Source organism: Phalaenopsis equestris, unplaced genomic scaffold, assembly GCF_001263595.1.
Source record: "Phalaenopsis equestris unplaced genomic scaffold, ASM126359v1 Scaffold000382, whole genome shotgun sequence".
NCBI lineage: Eukaryota > Viridiplantae > Streptophyta > Magnoliopsida > Asparagales > Orchidaceae > Phalaenopsis > Phalaenopsis equestris.
Genome location: NW_018164824.1, coordinates 309,997 through 322,450, shown reverse-complemented (window position 1 = coordinate 322,450; position 12,454 = coordinate 309,997). Strand labels below are relative to the sequence as shown.

The 12,454-nt window shown below is 34.3% G+C and overlaps 1 protein-coding gene across 1 annotated transcript; it reads left to right on the top strand.

Annotated features, from left to right (window-relative positions):
* The first annotated feature begins 478 nt into the window (after nucleotides 1–478).
* On the top strand, nucleotides 479–8,885 carry LOC110026590 (glutamyl-tRNA(Gln) amidotransferase subunit A, chloroplastic/mitochondrial). Its single transcript, XM_020727588.1, has 10 exons — nucleotides 479–1,096; nucleotides 3,750–4,061; nucleotides 4,835–5,014; nucleotides 5,492–5,586; nucleotides 5,958–6,033; nucleotides 6,126–6,203; nucleotides 6,299–6,392; nucleotides 6,715–6,764; nucleotides 7,430–7,543; nucleotides 8,565–8,885. The coding sequence occupies exons 1-10, from the start codon at nucleotides 548–550 to the stop codon at nucleotides 8,646–8,648; spliced, it is 1,632 nt and encodes a 543-aa protein (XP_020583247.1). The 5' UTR covers nucleotides 479–547; the 3' UTR covers nucleotides 8,649–8,885.
* Nucleotides 8,886–12,454: the final 3,569 nt, after the last annotated feature.

Genomic DNA, 12,454 nt, shown 5'->3' with positions numbered 1-12,454 from the left:
TAAACGGACCCTTAATTTTTGATGCTTAAAATTAAATATAAATAAAAAGAGCATTGAGGTATATACCACACACTTTTTATATATACACACACTAATACCTTTATTTTTTTATATTTACAAGAATCATATTCAAATTTATTTTATTATAATTCATGTTTATGCCAATCAATTCAATTGATTTAAATTTTTATATATGTATGTCATAATAGCTATACATGAAAATGTGCATTTTTTTTTCAAAAGTTAAAATAAAAATAAAGTGTCAAAATAGCTCCCGATTATTTACACTGGAATATTTTAATCACATAATTTATAGAAGTGTCAAAATAGTCTATAAAATTGAGTTCTAATAGTCTTTTAACGAAACTATTTTATCACAAATATAAATAGTCAATTGACTATTTTAATACTTTAATAAATTCTAGCAGTAAAACAATCCAATATAAATGATTAGAGATAATTTAAACGGACCAGAACCCTAATCCACGAGCGTCGGTTCGCTGCAAAAGCCCACCCGGAGTTTCATCCCGCAAGATAAACCCAGGGAATGTCTTTCCTAATACAAAACCCTCGCCTCATCCTCCCTGCTCATCGCCTCCCTCTTTCCTTATCACCGTTGAGAAACCCACGCCAACTACTACATGGCGCGACCATCCCCTCAGCCACCCTCTCCTCTCCTCACAGCAATCTCAGCTCCTCAGAGATCCTCTCTATCCGAGATTCTCTCCTCTCCGGACGGAGAACGGCCTCTGAAATCGCTGGAGAATACCTAGAGCGCCTCCATAAGGTGGAGCCGAAAATTCGGAGCTTTCTTTATGTGTCAGAGTCTGCAATGAAAGAGGCGGAAGCGGTGGACCGAATGGTCGCAGCTGGGAGGCAGCTGTCCCCGCTGGCTGGTGTTCTCATTGGTGTGAAAGATAACATCTGCACCTTTGATATGCCTTCTACGGGCGGATCGAAGATTCTGAAGGGTTATAGGCCAGCGTTCGATGCCACTGCGGTGAGGAGGCTTAGGGAGGCGGGAGCCATTGTCGTGGGGAAAACGAATTTGGATGAGTTTGGAATGGGGAGCAGCACTGAGTGTTCTGGATTTCAGGTTTTCAATCTCAATACTTCTGTTTTCTATGCTTATTAGATTTTTATGATAAATGTTTAAAACCAAACATATTATTGAATGCTCATTCACCAAACTGAAAAATTCTACTCATACCAATGCAATGGGGTTTTCACTTGGCAACCACCCAAAACATTGAATGTAACACTTTAGTCATCCAAAACATTGAATATAACATTTTAAGCATCTTTTTTTCATTACAACCATCCTCCTTTACGAAATAGTGAACTGTCTTGAGTGAAAGTTTTGGGTGGTTAAAATATTGTTTTTAAAGTTTTGAGTTGTTAAGATGTTATATTTAAAATTCCCCCCTTGTTTTCTAGTACACCATTTATAAACTTGCAGTGCACTTAAAAGAATCTCACATCCAACGGGTGTCAAGATTGAAAGTGTAAAAAAAAAAAAAAAATTTATGGAGTCAAAGCTAATCTTTTTATTGTTTTAAGGACTATCTATTTACAAGTTTCTTTCATATGGTAGTATGGCTCATAGTATTGTTTGGTTCATGGAATAAAGCCAAAAAACACAAATTTTTCAGATGAGGCGGTGACAAATAGGGTGGCGAAAAAATGGCATAATTAGGCTAGAATTGGAAAAATTAAAATTCAAATAAGGAGATGGCTACAATACTGAGTTGATTAGTTAAATAATAGGCAAATATTTATCGAACAAATGAGGAAGAGAAAACTAAAAATTATAAAGTACTTTTGCTAATAAAACATAGGATGAATTTCATATGCATACCACTCAGTTCTTACTTATTTACATATCTAACACCTAACATCAATTCTTACATATTAGCCACTCTACCTATGCATGAAAAAGTGCATACTGATATTTACTATTTTTTATGAGTAAAGATTTGGGTGGCATGAGCCTAAAAATCATAGTATAGGTGTTCGATATGTAAATACATAAGAATTGGGTGGCATGCATGTAAGTGCCCCTGAAACAAAACCTATGGAACACTATGACGAGGAACAAGAGCCCTTGTGAAATAGTCTAAAGTGAATTTCTATCCGTATAAATGAGAAAATATAAATAGTTGAATTCAAATTTACCCGAGTAAAGAAGAGGATTGGTATAATGATGGAATTAAATATGAAACACAAAAAACTTGAATTTATGGCAATTAAACCTAACCTGATCCATCCATGCTATGAGCCAATCCAAATAATTTAGTAAAACTAATGGATGAATCTTGTCATTTCTAAAAAATGTTGTGACCAGATGTAGAAACACAAATCTCAATCAATAACAAGTACATCGAGACTAATTTTTACTCCAATGATGACATTGCTTGTTTTAATGTTCACCTTTAGTCTATTGCTTCCTTAGAGTAATCGATTGATATCTTCACTAAATTTTATCCGCAATGATGATTAAAAGAATACAACTCAAATTGGCATGTTTTATTCCATGTTTAGTTTTTGGGTGAGTGATGCCATATATGTACAAAATCAAATATAGATAGGAATTGTCATTATTCATTGTCAAGATATACTTTTTTATTCTATTTTCTTTTATTGTTCTCTTATTTTACTTATATTATAGGTTTCTTTGTGATTATATAGAGAATCAATTAAGTAGGGATCAAGTTCTCTCCAATTATAAATTTCTCTAACACAATTCAATCAACGTTTATAAAAAAATGATGCTTTTTCTTTATTCATCTTTTTTTTTTGCTGTATTTTAAATTCTTTGGTGAAATTGTAGGATGTTGGAGGACAAATAAAAAAAAGTACCGTCATGATAATTTATGTAACCCATATTTTCTATCAAATTGTTTAATGATTCTTGGACACCTTGTTTGTTAGAATCATAGTGTTTAGCTCTAAACATGGTGTTCGAACAAACACTCAATAAAAACAAAATGCAACTACTGCTATTATGCGAGGGGGTTCCAAAACAAGAAATTTCACCCATGAATGAATGGAGTAATTGCGGAACATGAAATATTGGCAATTTTTTCGGGGGTTGTTTGTAGCACAATTTAATAGGATTTTTCATCGACTTTACTAAATCCAATCAAACGCTAAAATGCAGGAATTCCGTGGATTTAGGAATGTTTGAATTTAGGGTCCCAAATTTTGTCTTTGTTTCGACTTAAATCCATATTTACTAAATCTATGGATATGGTGGATTTCAAGGATTTACCAAATTTTACTAACGTTAAATCCTACTTGCAGCCAAACACCCCCTCAATATCAAGAGCAATATTAGAAATTTGTTAAAGGTGTCTTGTTGTTTGCTTATCCTTGAATTTCTTGACCACTATGTTTTCAATTTCTAGAGCATTTTTTATATGGAAGGCTTACATACATACCACTCAATTATCATGTATTTACCTATCTAACTCCTAAACTTTAATTTTTACATACATACCACCTTACCTATGTATGAAAAGTTGTATTTCACTTTTTAGAAGTTAAAATGGTTGTATTTTGGTTGTATTTAGAAGTTAAAATGGTTGTATTTTCTATGTGATATAAAAGATTTGGGTAGTTTAAAAGCAAAGTTTAGGTGTTAGATATGTAATACTTAGGAATTGGGTGGTGTGTATGTAAATGCCGCTCTTTACATTTTTGAGAAATTTTGAACATAATGCAATCCTATTAATGTGATGTATATATAGGTCACTGCAAATCCTTGGGATCTGTCACGTGTTCCCGGAGGGTCATCAGGGGGATCAGCTGCCGCTGTTTCCGCCAGGCAGTGTGTCGTATCTTTGGGAAGTGACACTGGCGGTAGTGTTAGGCAGCCGGCATCCTTCTGTGGCGTTGTTGGAATGAAACCAACCTATAGTCGAGTTTCTCGGTTTGGGCTCATGGCTTATGCATCATCATTGGACGTCATTGGCTGTTTTGGTTCTTCTGTTGCTGATGTATCGATTCTTCTTAATGTGATTTCTGGTCACGACAGATTGGATTCTACCAGCAGCAAGCGAGTAAGGATATAGATTTGCTTTGTTGATCTTTTTCTTGTTATTATTGGCCTGTCTCGACCATAGGTTTATGAAATATTTTGGTTTTATGTTTCTACATTACATGACAATGATAGATAATTTGAAGTTTACAAATGTAGTCCATCACCATTTTTGCTGTTCTCTACTGACATTCACGCATTAGCTACTTTGAGGTAACCAAAAGACAATGTAGAATAAAGGGGGACAATATATAGGGTTGTTATTTTTGCTTGAATTAACTTTCATCCTTTATTTTATAGCTCAAAGAATTGATTTGCATATAAATAAAGTGAAAATTGCAGTTGCACTTCTTTTCCTTTTTTTTTACATGCGGCTAACATTTGCCTTAGGTGCTTTCTTTTTTATTTTTGTTATTGTTAGGGGTACAATCAACTCGTTGCAAAATTTAATTTTTTATGACTTTGTCTGCTATTTGAGATCATTTTATTATTGGGGCATTTGCATGCATACCACATAGTTTTTTTGTATTTACATATCTAATACCTTAGCATTCATATTTACGTGAATACCACTCAAATTTTTAATACCACATAAAAGATACCACGATTACTACCTTTTTAAAAGTGAACTGGAGTTTATGAATGCGAGGTGTTATAATTGTAAATAGCAAACCTTAGTTGTTAGATATGTGAGCACATATAAGAATTACGTGGTATTTATGTAAATTTCCTTTTATTATTATAACAGAACAAGAATTGCTGACCCATATCTGTAGCTTTCCCCCTGCCTTTCAGGATGTGCCAGACTTTGCAAATGAGTTGGCCTCACTAAATAATTTTGATTCAAAACCTTTAAAGGGATTAAGGGTTGGACTGATTCGGGAAACTATTGGAGAAGGAGTTGATGCAGGAGTTTCTTCAGCAGTGCAAGCTGCCGCTTCACATCTGGAGCATTTAGGATGTGTTGTAAATGAGGTTTTGCCTCTTCAACTCTTGTTTCATCTTTTAATGTGTTAGAAGCAATCATACAATGATATTTTATTTGGGCATTAAATGCATGCCACTCAAGTCCCATGCATTTAAATATCTGTCACCTAAACTTTGCTTTTCGCATTTATACCACCCACCTTTTAAATTTTGCAATCTGAGGCGTGCCTTGAGGTTTGCCTCAGTATAATTCCAAATAAAAACTCTTCCAGACGGACGCCTCGGGCAGCTTGGGCGAGCATGTGCCTCATATTGGTTGAGGCGCAACCTAATTTCGCTGATATTTAATATCACATAAAAGGTGAAATACTCCTTTCATGCATAGGTAAGTTGGCATATTAGTAAAAAATTGAAGTTTAGGTGTTAGATTTGCAAGCACACAAGAATTGAGTAGTATGCATCTTCATATTTTATTTTATCGATCATGTATTTTAGATTATTATATGTCGTTGTGATCAATTGCAGATATCATTGCCTTCATTTTCTCTTGGCCTGCCTGCTTACTACATATTGGCTTTATCAGAGGCATCTTCTAATTTATCACGTTATGATGGTGTAAGGTGATAGTTTCCCATATCATTTTTGTAATATTCTCTGCTGAAACCAGCTTCTTTTTATTTCATGGGAACTTTACATACGGAGCACATAATTCGTATGTATTTACGTATCTCACGCCTAAACTTTCATATTTAACAACAGAGCACTTCGGTGCATTAGAGTCCTATGCATGAAAAGGTGTATTTTACTTTTTAAGAAGTGTATTTTTTATGTGACATTAAAGATTTGAGTGCTGTGTGTGTAAATATGAAAATTTAGGTGTGAGATATTGAAATACATGAGAATTATGTAAATGCCTCTTTATTCATTATGAGTAGTTGCTTGTCGTCATTATCAACATTTCATTACTATCTTGTTTATTTTCTTATCTCAGGTATGGAAACCAGGTTGGAAATGAAGAACTGAGTTCTCTTTATGGTAGCTCTAGATCAATTGGTTTTGGTGATGAGGTGCGAGAATTTCGATCTTTTAAAAAAAAAAAATACCCTTGCATGATTTGCAAGTTTAACTTTGAGGGTCTTCTATTTAATTATTTATTTAGGTCAAAATGAGAATCCTAATGGGAACATACGCACTCTCCGCGGGCTATTACGACGCATACTATAAAAAAGCGCAGCAGGTTGGATTGATTTAGTGTTGTTTGTATGAGTGTGTTGACGGAGGCACTTTTGAGGGAAATAAATATCAAAACAAATCTGATTTGCAGTCTTGCAGGTGAGAACATTGATTCAAAAGTGTTTCAAGGATGCAATGAATGACAATGACATTCTCATTTCACCTGCTGCTCCATCAGCTGCTTATAAGATAGGTATTCCTTTTGGGGAATTTACATACATACCACACAATTCTCAGATATTTACAATCTACCACGGAAACATTCATATTTACATGCATACTACTCAAATCCTTAACATCACATCAAAATACCACCATCACTACTCTTTTTAAAAGTGACATTTTTTTATGCATAAACACTGAGGTGTTAAAGTGTAAATATAAAATTTTTGGGTGCTAGATATGTAAATGCATAAAAATTGTGTTGTATGAATGTAAATTTCTCATTCCTTGTTCATGCCAATTGCACCATACAAGCTCTGCTCTTATGGAACTACTGTTTTCTTTGTTGCCAGGTGAAAAGGCCAACAATCCTCTAGCAATGTATGCTGGTGATATCATGACTGTATGTGGCTCAACTCATCAATTCAAATGGTCTTTCATTGTTGATTATAATTTAGGAAGATTTACATACTTGCACCTAATCTTCAATTTTTACATACATATCACCTTACTCATGCATAAAAAGGTGTATTTCACATTTTAAAAGTTTAAAATGATGGTATTTTTTATGTGAAATGAAAGATTTGGGCGGTATCAGTGTACAAGCGAAATTTAGATCTTAGATATGTAACTACATGGGAATAGGGCATTTATGTAAATGCCCCTATACATGAAAAGGTGTATGTCACTGTAAACTTCAATTTTTACATGTCTGTCACCTTACCTATACATGAAAAGGTGTATTTCACTTTTTAAAAGTTAAAAAATAATGATAATTTTTTATATGATATTAAAAATTTGGGTGGTATAAATGTAAAAGGTGAAATTTAGGTGTTAGATATGGGAATAGATTGGAATCGGGTGGTAATCTTTGTTCATATTCTTTGTTATGCGTTGAGATGAAGCTAATATTGATGATTCTTTGCTATCCATAGTTTCATGAAACAATTGAGATTTTTTTTTTTTCTTTTGCGAAAATTTCATTTTCTTGTAGATTAAATCTTTGATATTGCATAACTATCAATTTTTATTTCATTTTTTTTTTATTTTTTATTTGCTTTTTGGCAGGTTAATGTCAACTTGGCTGGGCTCCCGGCCCTTGTTGTGCCATGCGGGTTTGTAGAAGGTGGACCAGTTGGTCTTCCTGTCGGACTTCAGATAATTGCTTCAGCCTTTTGTGAGGTAAGTGAGATTATAATTAGATTTTTTTAATTAGGGATAATTACATACAGATCATCCGAAATATTAATATTTACAAATTAACTGCCCATGTGATTTTTGTGAACTACCGAACCGATGTATTTACACGTGCCAGATCAAACTATTGAGAATTTGATAAAAATGAAAATTTTGATTTGGGCTTTTACCATGGAGTTTTTATATTTTAGTGAGAATTTGAAAAATTGATGGAAGAGGGACGTTGTTTTGTAAATAGCAAGTTTCGGGTGATCTATACGTAATTACCCCTTTTAATTATCAATCCCTATATGAAAAATGAAACTAACTTGTTTATGTCTTAACCTGGGAATATGTGCTTTATTTTGGGATTCTCTCTTATCTACTTGATACTTCCCCCAACTTCTCACTTAAGTTACAACCTTCTTATCATTGTTGATCAGTCAATTTATAAGAGGCTGTTTGGGATCTTTTTTTTTTCTCATTATTTTATTTTATTTTTATTTTATTTCGTTATGTTTTGATTTAAATTAAAACAGATGATTTTCTTTAAACACTCAAAATATTTTTAGGTGCTTTTAAGTGTTTTTTGAAAAACGAGTTAATTTGTTTTTAAAAACAAATAATAAAAGACATTTAACTACATACCACAAAATTCTTATGTATTTATTACATATCTAACACCTAAACTTTACTTTTTATATTTATGCAGCCCGAATCTTTCATATGACATCAAAAATGAAATACATTTTTTTTTTTTTTTTTTTTTTTTTTGGTAAGGTGGCCAACATGTATAAATTTATGGGTGTTAGATATGCAAATACATAAGAATTGAGTGGCATTTATGTGAATTTTTCAAAATAAATAAAACATATTAAAATTATACTATCAAATATATTTTCAAAAATAAATGAGAAAAAAACTAAAATTTGAATAAAAGTGATGCCAAACATGCCCAAATATTTTGTGTTAAGCTACTATATGTACTTGAACATGCAATTACCTAATAATCTTACACTTTGAGCAGGATGCATTGTTGAGGGTTGGCTATATCTTTGAGCAAACGCTTCAGAACCACAGATTTGTTCCACCACTATATGGATCAAGCTAGAGCTCCTTGAAATCAATGGTGCTTATCCTTGCGCTCTTTGAAATCAATGGTTCTGTCCTTGGGTTCGATGAAGGGATTCATTTGGATGTTAATCATGTTGAGAATTAATACATTTTACTATTCTTGGCTATTATTTTCACTTTCAGTGTATACTCATCTTTGTATTATCATGTATATTTTGTTTAATGTCACAATGGCTTTCCTTGGAGACTAATTTATCAAAGAATAAATATTGATGTTGTCTTTCTTTGGATTTGGTGTTTAATAGTGTTATTTAAGTATTCAAATGGATAATATGTTGTTTTAAGGAGCTATTTGGTTTGAATGATTTTTTTGGGTGAAGTTTTTCAGATATAGTGTTCTTGGAAATATTGGCATCTTGTTCAATGGAAAAGGTATCAGTGTTGATCTCACAGGAATCCAATGGCCTAGAAAAAGGAAGTACGATAAAGGGAGTTCTTCTGAAAGGGGCTCATCATGTTAATCAAGCCAAAAGGTGAATGGTTACTATTGACAGACCCATCCATAGATTCATTAGAAGAATGTTCGGGCTATCAATATTTGACCCAGAGAAGGTGATGTTGATATGATACAGAAATTTACCAGACACGTGAGTTGGCTCGATGCAAGTGTCAGCATCACAAGTATATTTAGGTTGGACCACCCCACATTAAAGTCAAATATCTTGCAATAGACGAATCTTCTGAGGATAGCTAATCACGCAAAGTCGACTTAGCAAAGTTGATCAAGCAAAGCTAATTAAGATAAAAGATGAGTAGAGGATGATTAATTACCTGCAAATTGTTGCAAGTCTCATTCGAATAAGGAGTAGAAATGTCTTTTTATTTATTTTGATAGATCCTTTATAAAAAGGTGAAGTATTTATTGTAGAAGGGCTAGACTAATTTTCATTGTGCATTGAGCATTGTGGACCCAGTATTGAAACTACTTTTCTCTATCTCTTTACTCTTCTCACAAGCTCTATTCCTTGGGCAAGTCCCATTGAAAATTTTGGATTCAACATTCTAAAATGTGTGGTGAGCGTAAATCATGTCACAAACAAGAAGAGAAGTAACTCAATGAGAAGAACCCCACAACTTGGAGATCAACAATAATGTGAAGCATACCCAGGTGTTTGTAGCCTACTAAATCAAAGATTTGAATGTCAAATGTTGGAGATAATCAGAGGTGTGTTGACCCAAGAGAGAGATCAACAAACCCACCATTCCCGACGCCGAACGACAGCAGTGTCCCCATGGCTCACAGTATCTTGACAATGTTGGATTGGTCCTAACCAATCATTGATTTGGGTGTATCAAAGGGCCACGCCAACCACAAAACTCATTCTCCTGACGAACTTATTAGATTGACCTCCATAATGATTCAAGATTCTAGCACCATAATCTTATAAAAGATGACCAACTCCAGCTAACCATATTACTTCTTTTGAGTCGATTGTATGCCTTCTAAAAAATGAACGATGTGCTAAAGTGTCAAAGATTTTTCACCATACCGGGAGATTCAACACTCGGATGGTTCAATGGATTACCATCGAAAGTAATCAAGTTGTTCGTAGATTTTAAACCGATGTTCGGCACGTTATTTGCCGGTGCTTAAAAATCTTAAAAGAATTTGCAGGCTCTCTTACAGCTTTGCCAAGGGTTAAACAAGACTCAACGTGCCTTCATCACCCACTTTCAAAAGACGATGTTAGAGGTTTAGAATTTAGAAAATACAATCACCCATGTACACTCGAGTTGTTAGAGCTTGCCAACAACCATATGTTGACATAAAAATACAATTTTATCTCCACCTCATTAAGAACAGAACAAACCGGCTGAAACCCACGAAAGAGGATCGCCCATAGAGAAGGGAGGAAGCCAAGACACTACTCTTGCCCTCCTACCTGAGCTTGCCTTGAAGACTCACAAACACTCCTAGACAGTCGTACGTTTGAAATAACTCTTTATTGAAGACATCAAGCATGGTATCTTGAACATCGATCGAACTAATACATGGAAAAATCACCATCTACCCACAAGATCTCCATGCCTACTTATTTGGGAGTTTCAATATCCAAAATAGTAAAAGTTATTCAAAGCAATGACTACGTCAAGATGGTGATTTTGATGAAAATCAAAGCTTATCTTTGAGATTTGAAGAAGTACTACGTATACCATTGCCACCATGATAATGATGCGAAGGAGTGTATCCACCTTCGAAGCTTAAATTTAGGAGTTCGAGCACTGGAGCAACCACCCAACAACAAGGAAAAGCTTCAATTGGAGGAGTAACGAGTGAGCTGGCCCGAGCTCTTGCAATTAACATTGCAAATGTAGTTCCTGCCATCTTCGAAGGAAGGAGAGGTGATTCGACACATCAAACCAGCTTTAAGAGACTCTAATTGAGCGAGTTATGTGTATCTGCCCTATTGCCACGACCCCTCTAGCTTTTTTATTGATGAAGACTTGCTCTTAAGGGCAATTCATATAATGGCACTATCGGACCAATAATGACATTGATAATTTTTTCGGACTAAGAAAATCTTTTAATGCAAATCACAAGGATGAGCTAATCAATACTCTCTGAAACCATCGAGGTGTGTTTGCTTGGTCAGCCACTGAGATGCCTAGAGTCCCGATTAACGTTTCCTTCCAACGAATGAACGTCAACTCGACGAGTTGTTCCATAAATCAGAAGATGAGGACATATGTGGTCATGTTATCCAAGCCAATATGATAATAAGTACATAAGTTACTCGAAGCTGGCTACATTCAAGTGGTTCAATACTCGTGAAAGGCATCTAGCATGGTCATGATCCAAAAGGCAAATAAAAAATGAAAGATGACCAACCTAAACACTGAAAGATAGTTACCCCATACAAAGAATCGACACGCTTGTGGTTGTGATAGACGATCACTCAGTCAGGAGCTTCCTCGATGCTTTCTCCAACTATCACCAAATCAAGATACGCCCAACAACACGGAGATGACTTGTTTATCATGAGTGAAGGATATTGCACGAGTTAACAGTGTATGGTGGATGTAATTTTTAATAAATAAAAAGGAAAAAATATTGAAGTGTATGTGGATGATGCATTATCAAAAATTAAAACACCTGAGAAACACATATAAGATCTAAAAGAGACTTTTGAAACCTTAAGAAAATTTAGCATGAAACTCAATCCACTTAAATGCACAATCAATGCATCAACAGGAAAATTTTAAAGATATATATTATCCCCCTGTTGACCTCACTTTTGGTTGAGGTCTAGAAAACTTCTTTAGTAGCCTGGACTTTCCTATTGACTGGTCTTAGAAAATTAGAAAAGGTACCCCCACCATTAGAAATTCAAAACTCTTCTTTTTACTCAACTTGAAATTCCACATATTGATCTTAACCTCTAGCATTTAGTAAATAAGATCATTATAAGAGAATTCAAGAAGAGTCCCTATAGGATTACTTGGCTTTAGGATTGACTCTAGGTGTTGACTTGAAACTAGGGTACACCATATCTTCACAATACATTAATCCATGGTTCATTTAGAACGGATATCTATCCAATTCTATGTGAAATGCCTAACTTGGTCTTTTGCCCCTAGGCACCTCCAAACTACCTAACTACCCTTGGGACCCAAATTTGGCTAAAATTCCCAAATTTTGCCAAAATACCCAAAATTGATCAAAACCCATTTCAAACACCTTGAATACATCCAAATTTGTCAAAATTTCCAAAAATGACCAAATTACCAAGATACCCCCTCCATGACCCAAAAAATCCAAAAATTCCAAAAATTCCTAAAAAA